This window comes from Oncorhynchus nerka, linkage group LG8 (assembly GCF_034236695.1).
Source record: "Oncorhynchus nerka isolate Pitt River linkage group LG8, Oner_Uvic_2.0, whole genome shotgun sequence".
NCBI lineage: Eukaryota > Metazoa > Chordata > Actinopteri > Salmoniformes > Salmonidae > Oncorhynchus > Oncorhynchus nerka.
The window spans coordinates 35,077,920-35,094,739 of NC_088403.1; the positions used below are offsets into that span (position 1 = coordinate 35,077,920).

The 16,820-nt window shown below is 40.7% G+C and overlaps 2 protein-coding genes across 9 annotated transcripts in view; one reads left to right on the forward strand and one right to left on the reverse strand.

Moving 5' to 3' along the window:
• The window catches only part of LOC115133194 (forkhead box protein P2-like), a 116,545-nt gene extending 111,921 nt beyond the window's left edge, over positions 1 to 4,624 (reverse strand). For all 8 annotated transcript variants that reach the window (XM_065021738.1, XM_065021736.1, XM_065021737.1 and 5 more), the window contains exon 1: positions 4,221 to 4,624. The gene's annotated coding sequence lies outside the window, so the exon portion shown is untranslated. The remainder of the gene's footprint in view (positions 1 to 4,220) is intronic.
• Positions 4,625 to 7,088: 2,464 nt separating this feature from the next.
• LOC115133196 (uncharacterized) lies at positions 7,089 to 16,232 on the forward strand. Its single transcript, XM_029666183.2, has 5 exons — positions 7,089 to 7,549; positions 9,507 to 10,337; positions 10,902 to 10,954; positions 11,035 to 11,138; positions 11,682 to 16,232. Exons 2-5 carry the CDS (start codon positions 9,568 to 9,570, stop codon positions 14,724 to 14,726), a joined length of 3,972 nt encoding a protein of 1,323 aa, XP_029522043.1. The 5' UTR covers positions 7,089 to 7,549; positions 9,507 to 9,567; the 3' UTR covers positions 14,727 to 16,232.
• Positions 16,233 to 16,820: the final 588 nt, after the last annotated feature.

Genomic DNA, 16,820 nt, shown 5'->3' on the forward strand with positions numbered 1-16,820 from the left:
GTCATTCTTTTACACTGCTGTGTCCATAAAATAGAGCAGGGGTGGGCAACTCCAGTCCTCGGGAGCCTGATTGGTGTCACACTTTTGCCCCAGCCCCCGCTAACACACCTGACTCCGGTAATCAATTTATCATGATCTTCCATTTTAAATGCAATTCCTTTAATCAGTTGTGTTTGCTAGGGATGGGGAAAAGGTGTGACACCACTCCAGGCCACTGAGGACTGTCATCCCTGTCATGTAGAGTAAACAAGTGTTGGCTGCACAAAACAGGGGAAAATGTGAACAAGAAGTGATCCAAAACGATCAAATGTATTCTCGTTTGGCAATCAAACCACTAAAAGAGAGATCGCACAATTTCATAGATAATGCAGGTTGAAACGCAGCAAGTGCACGTAACAGGTAGAACTAATGGCCTTTTAAAGGGTCAACTGGTGGTTCAATTGTCAAGGTCATGATCAAACATCTACTGCTAGACCTTTGCCGATACAGCAGGACTGCGTTGGTAGACTGCAATGGTAACAATGCTTTGTTGGTTAGTGGTAAAGCAAGTTTGTTTACATCAGTCACAAGTCTGGCTGCAGTTTGCAGGTTCTATTCTTTGTCAAAGTACAGGAGTCATAATGAGGTTTTGGGAACCCGCTGAACCTGCTGTTCACATGTTTTGGGTCATTTGTTTGTAGTGCAACAACCCTGAGATCGTGGCATGGTGACGTACAAGGTGATATTTAGAAGCCTATCTTAGAAACACGGCATTTAGGACTGTGATACATAAATATAAATATTGGCAAGTGTTTCAAACTGACAAGTGAGAACGGTTATCAGCATCCCATCGTTCTAAAATGAGTCATAACGCAACGAGCAATGAGACACTCCTCCAAACTTGTCCGGAAAGTCAAATAAACGCTCAGTGGAAAATAAACACGTCGGGGTTGAGACTTGTTTCAAAGACAACACTTAACACAGCCTTAAGTCTTGAGTCAGACTGCAATCTCAGTTGAATCCGTAACCTCTGACCCCACCCAATACAGCTTTTCTTGGCCAAAAGTCACAGAGTTTCTTACCCACAACAGCAGAAAGTCAGCTTATAGAAGTGACCCAGAGTAAGTAACTAAAAAAGCCTGAGCTCTCGGCCTCTTAGTTACTGGGGCACACAAAACACCATTACAATTATGGGGATTATTACAGTGCCTGGGGGCCTCTTAAGCATGTTATATACTCTTTTATCTTAAGAAGTCAATCTCTTCTAGGCTGACAGCTAGCAGCACATGATCCAGGTAAACAAATACTTTCACGCAGCACAAAAGTGCCATTAAAGGCCAAAACTGTCAAAACAAATTCCATTCTTACTGAAGGGAGGGAGGGAGGGAGAGAAAAAAAGACTTGATCACCTCTGGTTGCTTTAACTTGCATGGAGGTTGTCATGGAAACATTTCTATGGAGTTAACAGGATAAAAACAGAGAGCTTTCCAGTTTAATTGCCATTAGACTTAGAGAGCAGAGTTGACTTGCCCATACATTAAAACACAGACAGGGTACAGGGCTCATATTTAGACAAATGAAACTATGGTGCTCCACCCTTTTGTTGTAACATTTTACCCCAAAACAGAGCAACACCTCTAAGGTTGAGCAAGCTGACAGTTTTATAACAAATAAGATGTTGGGGGATGGGTGGTGGTATGATACAAAAGCTAAGAGAGAGGCTAGAGTTCAGTTAAAGGAAAAAGTAGGTATTTGTTTCAAAGTTGCTATGTAATAAATGAAAAGAAGACAATGTGTACTTTATTCAAAATACAGATTGCACTACATGACATGTCCTTTGAATTATTTAAATTAAGACTCAATATATATGCAAAACAGTACAAGTCATCTACTATTTCTCAGTTACTAGCATACATCTTGCATTAACCTGTGACTGGTTGGCTGAAATCTTAAACTTAAAGGTGCAATATGCAGAAATCGCTCCACAATTTCCTGTTTGCTAAAATTCTAATAGTTTGCCTAAATAGAGCTTATGTGACAAAACAACAATGTATACTTTAGATTGTAGAGAATCCTTGTACCAACTAAACAGCTGTGGAAAATATTTTCAATAACCAAAAGTATTGTATTTTCAGCTGTTTGAAGTTGGTGTACAAAACCGAAACTAAAAGATGCAAACACGAAATTTAAGAACGGAAGCATAGAACTAGTGCACATAGAACAGATCTACCGCTTTTTAGACTTGCTTTCAATGAGAATGACAGATCTATAACTCAAATTTCTATGTGATTTTTTGTCAGGTTACCCAAAAAGTTATATATGGCAGCTTCAATTTTGATAAATGATTAAAAGGTATGATAAACGTATACTTATCAATCCTTGGGAGGACATTCATTTTCATATTACCATAATGTAGCAGCAAACCGCGAAATGATAAATGCAGCAATCAGAAAATGGATGCAGAGTGGCACAATAATAAGTGGCCCGCGCTACTAATGCTGGCCAGATACCATTTGTCCACATTCAACCATATAGCCTTGACGCAGACAGCAGAGTGAAATATTAGGTTACTTTCTCAAAAGTGAACGTCAACAACAAACTAAAAAGCACTGAAACAGGGCCTCTATAGCTACAGACGTATATAGTTCCCACCAGGCAATGATCGCAGAGGTTCCAAACAAGGGGCTGATAGGGTAGGGTCCTAAAACATTTCACAACATGCGTTGAAGGGCAAAAGTGTTGAGTGGTGAAACAGTGGAGCACACCTGCATTCCAGGCTGGGGAACACCTGTGCACCCACGGCTTGAACAAAAGGGTCCAGTCCTGTTAAGCCACCAGGGGTGAAAACTGATCCAAGGGCATGCGTAGGGGTGCAGCACCGAGGGCACCTTGTTAGCGTTTCTAGAAGAAGAAAAAGCTACACCTAGGCTATCGATTTAGGTGCAGGGCTAACTAAAGTAGTGAGGTACTTTCGAGTGTTTTTAGGGAGGCCCATAACCGATGTGTAGAAACCCATCGTCCAAACTACAAGTCCATCATGCTCATTAAGAACTATGAGGATAATGCTGAAACTGGTCTCTCATTTTATACCTGGGCTATGAAGATATGGAATATGCTGTAGCTAGGAATGGAGCAAGAATGTAAACGGTAAGGTGTTAACCATTGATCTTCATCATCATCCCCATCAACAACTAGTTATACTATTATACGTTTGCTTTCATTTAAAGCTTTGGTAGTCTGAGCAGCAACAGTAGTAATGTAGTAGCTGTAGTGTAAAAGGACCATCGGTTCATAGTAATGTAGTACAGTAAGTTACTGTAGTAGTACTATAGTAGTATTAGGCATAGGTGATGATAATAGTAAGAATTGTGGCACAACTGATAACGACACTACAAAATAATTCTCATTACCACAGATAGTAAACTAGATTGCAATACATTATTATCAATGAATCAGTTATAATAGAATAACGTTCAGTTTTAGAGAAAATACTTTTCCAATAATTGCATATTAATATGATAGTGGTGAATGCTGTACTTTCCAAATTATAATTGGAACATTGGCCAAAAATAAATGTATCTGCATTTCAAACTTTCATTGTTACATTTAAATGAGAATACTTTGAGATTCAATTCCAGTGAATGAATGTGACAATGAATATTACAATATTAACCAATATGATATTTTATGAGTAGATCAAAAAACAACAGAATAAGTTAATGCATCTCTGAATTTGGTAGGCTACTTTCAACTGGTTGCCTACAACTATTCTATCTGACTTTTCAACCTACGCTATGTTTTTCATAACGTTTTATTGTATTTAGTGCTAATGGCAATACGTAGTTCCATCTTTGATATACTGAAATGAAAGACGCATAGGATACATTGCTGCATGTCGGCTTCAGCGAGTCAGTGGTCATCTATAGAAGAGTTCTATCCTCCCTATTGGCTGCACACGCCGGACAGTGTTGCATGAGGGTCCTTGGCAACGAAAAAAGCACAGCAGACTATTGTGTGACGTACACGGCAAGAAACAAACATGAAATATGTAATATATGTAATATATATATAAATATATATACATATGCAATATATAGTTGTTGGGAGGATTTGAAGTTGTTCACAATCATCCGCACAAACTATGGCTTCATATTTTCAGTTAGTAGACAGCAATAATCGATAAAGAGAATCAGTGACACTCAAGAGGGTGGAAAGAAATAAACACTTTGGTTCAAACTTACCAAAACGCAGCGTTATTTCCAATAGGAAAACAAGAGCCTCCAGGTGAGAAGAAGTCGGTGTACGTTCAGCTTCAAGAAATCGTCACACGTGACTGTACAAGTAACCACAAAGCAGAAAAAAATGAACAACAAGCCGTAGAGTAAATAAAAGCTCAAATATTCCTCCGTTGGCGCTGCACTCAGAGATACAAGGGTTGTCTTTGCGCTCCTGCTGTCTTCAGTCAATGCTGCTGTTATTACTAATGTAACAGAAAAAGCTGTACACTGAGTCCTGTTTGAATGCGCTCGCATGACGCGTAATGCGAAGAAGTAGCTTGTTTTTGCAACGCGATTCAATACATCAAGATGTATTCCACGAACTATTTTGGACTAGCTTATTAGAATGCAGCCCCAGGGGTAGGCACTTACCCGGAGTTGAATCTTGTTATTTTTCGGAGTGCTACGACCCCCATGTGACGTCATGTCCACCTGCTATGTAAACAAAAAACTATTTGCAAGTTATGTGTATGTTCCTTTTTGGGAAGTCAAAGATAAGCAAACAGTCACATTTCCATGTAAATCGTGTTTCCAGATGAAGCCAGCTCCGAGATCTATACAGTTGGCCACTGGAGAAAGACAATAGTGTGAAAAAGGAAGTATTTAAATATCCTAATAAGGTGTAATCTATTCTATAATAAACATATGCATTGTTACTTGTAGACTAACCTACTGATCTTAAACAGATATTAATCAATGTGAGCATCAACACGGATGTTTATTTGGAAGGTATGTGCACACCATGGAAATAAATTATGTAGACAACAAAACAGCAATTACTAAAACGTTTAGTGCACATTTACAAACTAATCAGTCCCAAATAAGGGTGCATATTGGTAATGTCAGCGCAAAGAAAATGCATTAGCAAAAATATATAGCCTAACGGTTTGTTAATATATTTTTGTTCATTTATCTCTTTTGAAAGGAGAATTTATATAGGCCCACTGTTTACTATATTTTCATGTGCAGAATAAATATGTTAAAATAGGCTATGAATCATGATGAGATTAGATAAACACACAAACTCATCAGAATAAACTATACATATGGCTAATGTTGGAATGTAAATGGTGATGACGTGTGATCGTTTGATCTATTGATGTGTGATCAATCCACTTAATAGTCATCATTGTGCCATTGCAGTTTGATCAGTCTTGTTTGTAAACATTTAAAATTGGACCAATGCTAGACATCAATATATTAAGAAATATCTTATTGTTTTAAACCTTTATAAATGTTAAAGCTATTTGCTTTAACGCATTGTCTGCTCCTCACTGCAATGAACCTACATTGACCGGTGTTGACCGAAGAGATTGACGTTCAAGGTCTGACCTGCTGTATGTTACGTTTATTTACTCTTCCTATAGATAAAATATTGGGTGAAAATGGTTTGTTTTACCTACACAGGAAAAACACGTTTTTCCTAATGCACGTATATATATTTTAAATTATAAAGTCGGCGTAATGAAACTGAAACAAATCTGTATTGATTAAAAGCTTGATTTAAATTATTTTCATCCGTTTTTATGTGTAAAAGAAGGTACATTATTTTCAATGTGACGTTCAAACCTCTGCTTTGTTTAAATGTTAAATGTTAGGGATATGCTTTTAGTATTTTATTGTTCCGTTTTGTTATGCACAACAAATGAACAATACTCTTCATTTAAAAACAAATTACATATCATTGTCAAACTTGTAAACAATTTCAAACTTGCAATTCACACCAGTTAATCTGTATGTGCAGATATGATACATATATAAAAGGGAATAGTGTACATTCAAAATTAAATAAATTCATATAGATTTTATAAACGGTATCAACGAGTACGATTTAAATCTTTAAAGTGTTTAAAATACAATATATTTTTCGTAAAAGATCCAATTCCATGACATTTTTGAAGATTCTAAGTGAGATTGAGCATTCCATCATCATTTCTATAAATAGGAGGAAAGATCCTTTTGGATGTCATGAAGTATATATAAAAAAACGTATACATTTATGTGTGGAAAATGGTGCTTTGCTGCCACTTACTGGTAGTTTAGTGTATTCTATTCACACGGGTCACAGGTATGTACGGCATGGCATGTCTTATAATAGGTTAATTGATGTGTGTTGTTTATCTAGCTATTATTGACTTTACCTAACCTAATGCATTTGATGATGTTGAAATGCATACAAGCGATAAAAAGTCATATATGTTGAGGTCAAACATGGTGTGCTGAATAGATGACCTCATGCCGTATCAAAGTACTTGGGCATGGATGAAATCCGCTTTAGTCATACACTGCCATCTACTGATCTGATTATTCAGTACAGTAAATATCATACTCACGCCAGTTTCATGACATTTTATGTAGAAATACCAATTCACTGTTTTGTTGTAATGTTGAAAACAAAACCTGCAAATTCAAGACAAAAAAAATCCATCTAGCCCCAGTAGCAACCTTGCACAAAGAATCCATTGAGAGTGAAACTGGTCTACATACCTGGGCTGTATTGTATATCTAGGCCTACAGCCTATTGAAAGGGGTATGTTAGATTTACAGGTATACTTACATCTCCTATCTGACCAGATTCAAGGAATGAAAATGTTGTTTTACAAAGTGTCACGTTCTGACCTTAGTTATTTTGTTATGTCTTTGTTTTAGTATGGTCAGGGCGTGAGTTGGGTGGGTTGTCTATGTTAGTTTTTCTATGATTTGGTATTTCTGTGTTTGGCCTGGTGTGGTTCTCAATCAGAGGCAGCTGTCAATCGTTGTCCCTGATTGAGAACCATACTTAGGTAGCCTGTTTTTCACCCTTGAGTTGTGGGTGATTGTTTTCTGTTTTGTGTCTATGCCAGACAGGACTGTTTCATTCAGTCGCCGTTGTTATTTTGTTTAGTGTTCTCGTGATAATAAATTATCAATATGGACACTTACCACACTGCGCATTGGTCCTCACCTTCTTCCACCAACAACGGCCGTTACACAAAGTAGATGTTACTCTTACATCAAAATCAGAGAGGTGATTGCTTGAGAGCCAGGGAGAGCTTGGCTACTATACAATAATTTACCGTGAATTTGCTTTATTTTCCAAGTCCTATCTCCTTGTCCTCACTAACCTGAGACTTGGGGAATTATAGTAATACGATGGCAAGAGGGTATTGGACAGATGAGGAATCCATTGTTGAGGATTGAGACTTGGCCCTGGCTCCACTTTTGATCCATGACTGAAGGACTTTATCGACACTTGCAAGTGACCTGCACACAACATTTGCGGTCTGAGGAACCATAAACACCGTCCACCATCGGTAATTGAAAGCAAATTTATTTTATTCTGTTATTTAACATATCTGCACAGATGAGTTCAATATACAGTCGTATGAAAAAGTTTGAGCACCCCTGACAATTTCCATGATTTCCAATTTATAAATAATTGGGTGTTTGGATCAGCAATTTCATTTTGATCTATCAAATAACTGATGGGCACAGTAATATTTCAGTAGTGAAATTAGGTTTATTGGATTAACAGAAAATGTACAATATGCATCAAATCAAAATTAGACAGGTGCATAAATTTGGGTACCCCAATAGAAAAATACATCAATATTTAGTAGAGCCTCCTTTTGCTAAAATAACAGCCTCTAGACGCTTCCCATAGCCTCTAATGAGATTCTGGATGAAGGTATTTTGGACCATTCCTCCTTACAAAACATCTCCAGTTCAGTTAGGTTTGATGGTTGCCGAGCATAGACAGCCCGCTTCAAATCATCCCACAGATTCTCAATGATATTCAGGTCTGGGGACTGGGATGGCCATTCCAGAACATTGTACTTGTTCCTATGCATAAATGCCAGGGTAGATTTTGAGCAGTGTTTTGGGTCGTTGTCTTGTTGAAATATCCAGACCCGGCATAACTTCAACTTTGTGACGGATTCTTCAACATTATACCCAAGAATCTGCTGATATTGAGTGGAATCCCATGCGACCCTCAACTTTAACAAGATTCCCAGTACCGGCACTGGCCACACAGCCCCACAGCATGATGGAACCCCCACCAAATTTTACTGTGGGTAGCAAGTGTTTTACTTGGAACGCTGTGTTCTTTTGCCGCCATGCATAACGTCCTTTGTTATGACCAAATAACTCTATCTTTGTTTCATCAGTCCACAGCACCTTATTCCAAAATGAAGCAGGCTTGTCCAAATGTGCGTTTGCATACCTCAATCAACTCTGTTTGTGGCGTGTGTGCAGAAAAGGCTTCTTCCGCATCACTCTCCCATACAGCTTCTCCTTGTGCAAAGTGCGCTGAATTGTTGAACGATGCACAGTGACACCATCTGCAGCAAGATGATGTTGTAGGTCTTTGGAGGTGGTCTGTGGGCTGTTTTTGACCGTTCTCACCATCCCTTCGCCTTTGCCTCTCCGATTATTTTACTTGGCCTGTCACTTCTGGCCTTAACAAGAACTGTGCCTGTGGTCTTCCATTTCCTCACTATGTTCCTCACAGTGGACACTGACAGCTTAAATCTCTGCGATTGCTTTTTGTAGCCTTCCTCTAAACCCTAATGTTGAACAGTCTTTGTTTTCAGGTCATTTGAGAGTTGTTTTGAGGCCCCCATGTTGCAACTCTTCAGAGGAGAGTAAAATAGAACAATACCTTGCAATTGGCCACCTTAAATACCTTTTCTCATGATTGGATGCACTTCTCTATGAAGTTCAAGGCTTAATGAGCTCACCAAACCAATTGTGTGTTCCAATTAATCAGTGCTAAGTAGTTATAGGTATTCAAATCAACAGAATGACAAGGGTGCCCACATTTTTGCATAGCCTATTTTTCACATCTGATTTAATTTCATACAACTTAATATTGCTACACTAAACATCTTTGTCTGGACAATGCCCCAGTACTCAGCTTTTATTAGAAAATGAATGGCATGCCACTGTGGTCATTGTCTGTGATGACAGAGTAAATTATTATGCAGCCTCAGAGGGGTGCCCAAACTTTTTCATACGACTACATGTTTGCCTCTGTCTTAAATTTGTTATATTTTATAATATACTGGTATATTTCTTTATTGCAACAGATATGAGAGACGTTATGTTGTGACAGATGACTGCAGGGGCCAGACTAGCATATTATATGAGACCTATTAATAGGCCTGGCTTACACCACAATATTCAGCTGTAATTGGACCCCATATGTCAAGTCACGTCCTCTCGAGTGTCGTCACAGCGCTCTGGTTCTGTCCTCCCTTCCCAATGTAGACAGACAGTCAGCCCACTGTTGTCTGCAGACGATCCAAGGCCTCTCGGGCCCTCAAACTTCATGGAGGCTCCAGACACCAGAACCGGGGGCAGCAGGGATATTAAAGAGGGGGGAGTGAGGGAGGAAGAGGAGCGAGGAAGCCTCCCACCACAGAAAAACGCCATGAACGAGTCGGACGAGTCAGATGGTTCGGAGCCCGAGCCCCCGGCTGTCATCTGTAGGAAGGTGTCCTTTGCTGACGCCTTCGGTCTAGATCTGGTGTACGTCAAGGAGTTTGACAGTACAGACCTGACGGGGGCAGAGGTCGCTGACCCCCCAGAGCCCGAGGTCAAAGTTAAAGAACCGGAAGAGTATTTCCTGTCATCTTTGTTTACCGTGCCCTCGTCTCCGGAGGAACTCGAACAGAGACTCCAGGATCAGAAGCTGGAGCTGGAGAGTATTGAGTTACTTCCTGGCACCACCGCGCTCAGGGGAATTATCAGGGTGGTGAACCTGTGCTACAATAAATCCCTTTATATCCGGATCACTCTGGATAGCTGGAAGACCAGCTTTGATCTGCTGGCTGAGTACGTCCCGGGCTCCAGCGATGGAACGACGGACAGGTTTGCGTTCAGGCTTACCCTCGTGCCTCCCTTTGCGATGGAGGGCACCAAAGTGGAGTTCTGCCTCAGATACGAGACATCGTTGGGAACTTTTTGGGCAAACAACAGGGACATGAACTACGTGCTGTTCTGCCACAAAAAGGGAGGCAGAGGCCTGACAGCGATGGAGGCTCAGCTAGAGGAAGTAAATAACTGGAGAGAGAAGAGAAGCTGTCTGAAAGTCAACAGGTGAGGAGTCATCCCGGTCCTATTCTTGTTCCCGCTGCTGACAGTAAACGGTAGAAACACACTATCACTGAAGTATTAAAGAACTAAGTATTAATCACTATACCATAGATTACAAACAAGTAGTAGTTCTGCCAGCAAATTGAGTAATAGCCTTAAAGCATATGATTATCTCTTGGTGAAATAGGAAAATATTTGATTATTAGTGTGACATTTATTTATATATAAGTATTCTCTATCATTCTAGATGGATCACCTGTGCATGATTGTTGGATTGTTGGAGTTAGCTATATCAGAGATTTCCATTGTGCTAGAATACCGTATCAAATAGCTCCCCATGTGATCTAGTGTCGGGGATCTACTGTCCATCTTTCCATTACGTCTGATATTGACTGGGGATGTAAAAAAAACACGTTTCCTTTTTTACATTTTTACTTTAAGACCAAAAGCTTAACAACCTGTGTTTTGATTCTTGAGGAACACTATTCCTTTTTTTTTGTTGCCCCATAACAGTATTGTTTTGCCCTATAAATTACACATGTAATTTGATCTCTCCTCTGTTGACAGTAAGATGAACAGCGCTGAGGAGAACCCCTTGGAGACCACTACAGACACACCAGGTGTGCATCGCTCATATTATGTCTGTGAAATCTGAACACCATGCTTGTGGATCTGAGTCTTTGAGCCATTTATTTTCCAGATTCAGCTACACATAGAGCAGAGGGGGCTGGCAGGAAAACGGTGGACCACGCAGAGCATCTGCTCTCTAATTTGCATCGTGAGGATTACCATCACAAACATTTGGTGAGGTCAATCATTTGTACTAAAGGGCTGACAAAACATTTTGATATGTCCTGGGTGGGGTGCTATGCTACTTTCTCATACACATTTTTACAGAAAACAGTATTTAACACATTTCTCACCATAAAATACATATAGTTAATACGTGTTTGAGTATTATTACCAGCCATGCTCTTTCTGCAGTAAGGTATGTCTGTACTTCAGCTAGTTACGCGTGAGTCGGTGTAACCTACTGTACGTGAGGAGGCTGTGAGGCATTTTACATGATACTTGAGAGCATACCATACGTTATTTTATTGCAGTCATGTGTACCACTGGTAAATGCTGAGGGCAAGTATGTCATTTTTTTTTTTTAAATGGTATTGCACCCTAAGTTCCAATCTCATTGCAATATTCTATAAAAGTTACATATTTGATTTATTGCAATAAGTTAAAATATTTGTATATTAGTCCTTGTTAGATCTGATGTTAAAACACACTTTAGTGTAGGCAACTAAGTAAGTCCAAACCTAAATGTGCCCTTTACCTTCTCTTGTTGACTGACAGGGGGATAGTCAGAGGAGCAGGCGAAGGGCGGCCCGTTCAGCACGAGTGCAGGAATGCTTTTCTCAGCGAGAGCAGGCAGCAAGACGGGAACACATTTCCAATGGGCTTCCACATAACGGACTGGAGAAGCCACCTTCACTGCCTGACATCACAATCAAACCCCTAGGGGACAGCGCCTCCAGTCTCCTACGATTACGCCAGAAGAAACGAACCAATGATACCCCTCAAATAATGACATACCACCAGATACCCCTACTTTCCCTGGACTGGGGCAAAGATAACGTGCGTGTGGGGACTCCAGATGAGGATGACATCTGGATTAGAACGAGGACCACACCTCAGCTCACATCAAACAAGTCAGAGGACAATCTGGGAGAACAAACCTCTGTTTGTGATCTGTGGGAAGCCTTTCTCAATGGCACAGATCCCAAAGATACCACCAGTGTGCCAGAGTCTGAATGGCTACAGTCTGCAACTTCAGTTTGCCCGTCAATTGAAACGGAGGATTTTGAGACATCCTCAAAAGCCGAGGACCAGCTGGAGGATGACTTGGACTCAAATACACGAAGGTACACACACTGCACAGTAGATGAACTGCCGTTGGGGGCTCACGATCATGTGATGCCTGTGGTCATTGCCAAGGAGCCACTGTCAAGCTCGGGTGTCACCGTCCCCAGAGACGACAAAGCGCTGGTTTATGATCCTTCCCAAAGGTCAGAGGCTATCCCTGTAACAGACACTCTACAGGAATCCATTCCCTCGGGTGCTGCAAGGGTGGTCGGGGGCTCTGTTGACAGCACGGCTCAGTGCTACAAGCATGTGGAGGGGGGGAGAAGAAGAGAAGAGGAGCCTTTCACACCATATAAAGCAGAGCTGGTAACAAGCTCTGGGGAGACCGAGACAACAGATATGACGGCAATGGCAGAATCTCAGAATGCCAATGCAGTAGATAGAATCTGTCAGGGAGAAAGGCGAGACAAGACGCTTTCTTCCGACGTGGAAGCAGAGGTTAAAGGCAATGTGCACAAAGCAGCTGATGATACTGTGACATTTAGGGAGACAGTCGGAGAGAGGACAGAGGATAAAACAAACACACAGAGCTATGGAGTGGAGGAGGGATTTACACAGGCCTACAAAGAGGATGAGCTATTCAGGCCGAGCCAACCAGAGGAAAAAGAATTCACACAAGACCTCACAGGAGACGTTTTGCATAAACAGAGTCAACCAGTGGAAGATGAATTCAGAATTAACCGAAGAGAGAAAATGTATTTAGAACTGAACCTAACACAGTTTGAAGAATTCCGGCCGAGTCGAACGTATGAAGATGAATTCAGGCTCAATCAAACAGAAAAAGAAGAATCAAGCCTGAAACAAACACACAAAGTGGAACTCAGTCCAAACAAATCAGACAAAGTTGGAATCAGACCATTTAATACAGTGGAAGATGAATTTAAACCAAAACAATCAGAGGCAGAGAAATTCAGATCAAATCAAAAAGATGAAGAGGAATCTAGACTGAACCAAACATTCAATGATGAATTCAGCTGGAACCAAACTGAGGTAGAGGAATTAAGACCGAACAAAATTGAGATGGAAGAGGAATTCTCCCCAAGCCATCAGGGCGAAGAAGATGACAGACGGAGCGATACAGACAAAGAATTGCGCCTGAATCATAAGGATGAAGAGATAGACAGAGAGAACCGGACATTTGCTGAAAAATTCAGACCGAACCAAACACTCAATGAAGAATTCCGATCAAATGAATTGGAGGAATTCAGACGGAGTCAGTTTGATGAAGAACAGAGAGACAGAGACAACCTAGAAGAGGTTGAAGAATTCAGATCCAACCAAACACACGAAGAGGGATTCTGGTCAAATAAAATGCAAGAAGAAGATATCTATCAGAGCCTAAATGAAGAGGAGCTATACAGAGACATTGATATGGATGAAGAATCTTCAACAAACAACCTAACACAGCCTGAAGTATATAGGGAAAAGACCACAGGAGAAGTGGAAGAGACAGACAATGTCATGCCCGAAATGTCCAGACAGAGAGACACCGAACAGATACATGAAGAAATAAGTTTCAAAACTCCAGCGACGGAGGAAGAGGAGGACTTAATGGACGATACAGCAAACACTGGAAATGAGAGTGAGGACGTGTCAACGGAAAAGGAAGGAGAGCATGAGGTGACAATGGGAAACGTCGAATGCCCAAGACGAGATGAAAATGGAAAGTTGTCAGAAGGGTCAAAAGAACTTATTGTGAAGGATGATAAAGAATGGTTGGGAAAAGAGGTAGAGTTGGGCGAAGATGAATATTTCAGAGAACCGAAAGGTTTGAATGAGGAAACGTTAGAAGAGGTGCTATATTTGCAGTCGGTTGATAATTGTCCTTTAGCCGAACAAGACACTGAGAAGGAGGAGAAACTGTCAGACGTGCCTGAAGTCGTTCAAAATGTGCCGATTCATCAGCCAAAACGCCTCACTCAGAAAGTGGTGACAGACATAGACTCCGAGGTAGATTCTCTCATGAAGGCACGTACAGCTCCCAATTTGACCTTTACACCGAGACAAGGCCGTAGCCAAACTACACCCAGTAGCAATGCAGAGCCCTCTATGGGAGATGTACCTCTTTCAAACAGAGGTACAACTGTCTTCTCTCGTTCATCATCTCTGAGCACAAGATTTAACAGAGTGGTCAGTGAAGGGAGTGAGTCAGGATTCAGTAAGGGGTCAACCCAAAACCCATCGTCATTTGGGGAGGATCAGGAGACCCTCAGTAGCCGTACGAGCCCTGCTCCCTCAGAGAAAGTGGAGGATGCTGCCAGCAGCGTCTTGGCATGGCTGAGGGTGTTCTTCTCTCTCAGTAGCGTAACCAGAGCATTGGTTTATGCCCTTTTGGTAGCAGTGTTTGTCTTTACCACTCTTGTGTATAATTTCCCAGTGTGCTTTGGCCTCTACTTGTTTTCACTGTATTGGTGGTGCTGTGTGGCAGATAGGCAACGCGTGACAGGGACTGACAGAATAGATGGAGAGAGGTGAAGTGCTTGTGTGTATAAAATAATAATATTGTGCACGTGCGCATGTGTGTGTGTGTGTGTGTGTGTGTGTATGATTTGGGTAACCGTTTACATGAAGTTACTCTTATACCTGTGTAGTAACACTGTCATTTCTACTGTGGCAACATTGTTGTTACTGTACATAGTACTTCAGCATTAGCTATTGTATTTATAATGCAGTTTATACAATGTTGTTACCAGCATAATGACAGTGTTACAACAGAGGTATGAGAGCAACTGAATATAAAGGGTTACCATGATTTGTTTAAGTTTGTTGCAGTGTTTTATGGGCCCAATATCAAAAGTGAAAATGTACCAAAGTATTAAAGGGGAATGAAATCCATTATTCCAATAGAGGACAAAAAGGGTTAGCTAAACCGAGTGGGGCATTGGAGATTTGAAAGTGAAGTTTCTTTATTTATTTTCGTTTTTTTTTCTTTCTCAGCAACGATAACATACGAGCTTCAAGAAAAAGCTGTCCAGATTTTCCTCAGCTCTAGAAGCTGACTAAAGAGTGCCTTGCATAGTCATTGCTGCACAGTAGTTCAAATGTTTTCATTTAGACTAGCTGATATGTATGGTCATCATATCGCTCCTCTGTAGTGAACTTGAAATGTATAAGTCACACATCCGTGTTGGCAACAGTTGACTGGGTGGGAGTATACTTTAGGCAGATATATATTACAATATCTCTCTGATCCTGGGAGATCACTTACTGGCCCCTATCTGACCTATCTTTCTCAGACTTGTAGTCTGGTCAAATGGACTGCACTTTTTCATCATTTAATCATTGTAAGGATTGGAGATGATGATGATGATGATGATATATAGTTGTGTGATTTCTGTGGCTTTGTCTTTCCATTAAAAGTTCTGTATTTGACTTTGACAGACTACATTTTTCCTGCAAATGTTTTCAGAAATTCCACTAAAGTTTCACAAAAAACGTTTTCCTGAGTATTATTAATCATGATATGATGAAAGGGAAAGTACACTGCAATAGCTTCTTGTAAAGTGGTGGACGTGATATGTCTTCCGTTACCCAAGTCCCCAAGTGCTTGCTGTCCTCAGACGAACCATAGAGGGCCGGTAGTGCTAAACCACAGGAGAGTTGGCAGGTGATGTACTGTGAGTGGGTTCATCATGACTTACTTGAGGGTTGGGTTTTGATTTCGAAATAATGCTAACTTGCCCACTAACACGGGATACACAGCTGCGCTTTAACCAATCGTTACTGCAGACAATGGCCACAATCCCCTGCTCAGACATTGCATGCACCAACCAATGGTTGCGTGCCACGTCATCAACTGTGTCATCAACTGACAGATTGCTATAAAATACATTATGATGTGGTTATCTGATACGTAAATATACCTATCAAGGCGTTGAAAGATCTGGCAGGCGTCAGCAACACCTGGGCAAAGAAACATGCCCAGGTTGTTTACATAAGACAATACGTCACACATTGTTTTACTTGACAAATACTGCACCAAACACCTTAGCTAGATGTAAGATAGCGTGAATAAATCCTCCTCTTCAAAAACCTACAAATGTATTACAGATTTTTTTTTATTATCTTAGATTCTTTGACTATTTTGAGGAAGTAATTCTGGCTTTGTTCCTATGGTGTCTCATGGGGGACAAACATCAGTAACTGCCATATAGAACCACATCCCAAAGACTGGAATCTTGTCACATGCAAGATTCTAATTCCGAATTCTGAAGTGTCAGATTCCGTCACATGCGGAATCGGTGTGTTCAGTCGCTTTTAAAATGCATGCAGGTCATGCACATACAATTAGGTATTCCTATTGTTGACTCAGCATTCCCATCATCCACCTTCGTGACCTCATTTAATAAACTGATAAAGCACACGGACATCCTTCAGAGTTCAGAAGGAAGTATTCTATGTGCAACTATGTGAATGTAGGTGTGTGTGTGTGTGTGTGTGTGTGTGTGAGAGAGAGAAATAGAAATAAAGAGAGAGAGAGTGTGTGTGTGTGTGTGTGTGTGTGTATTTGTGCGTGTGCACGTACTCACCTTTGAGTGTTAAATAAAGCAGTGGTTTGACTGATACTGC

Coding starts and splice junctions, on each gene's coding strand:
- LOC115133196 (XM_029666183.2), top strand. CDS start 9,568: ATGGAGGCTCCAGACACCAGAACCGGGGGCAGCAGGGATATTAAAGAG. Junction 10,338..10,901: donor AGCTGTCTGAAAGTCAACAG/GTGAGGAGTCAT, acceptor CTCTGTTGACAG/TAAGATGAACAGCGCTGAGG. Junction 11,139..11,681: donor ATTACCATCACAAACATTTG/GTGAGGTCAATC, acceptor GTTGACTGACAG/GGGGATAGTCAGAGGAGCAG.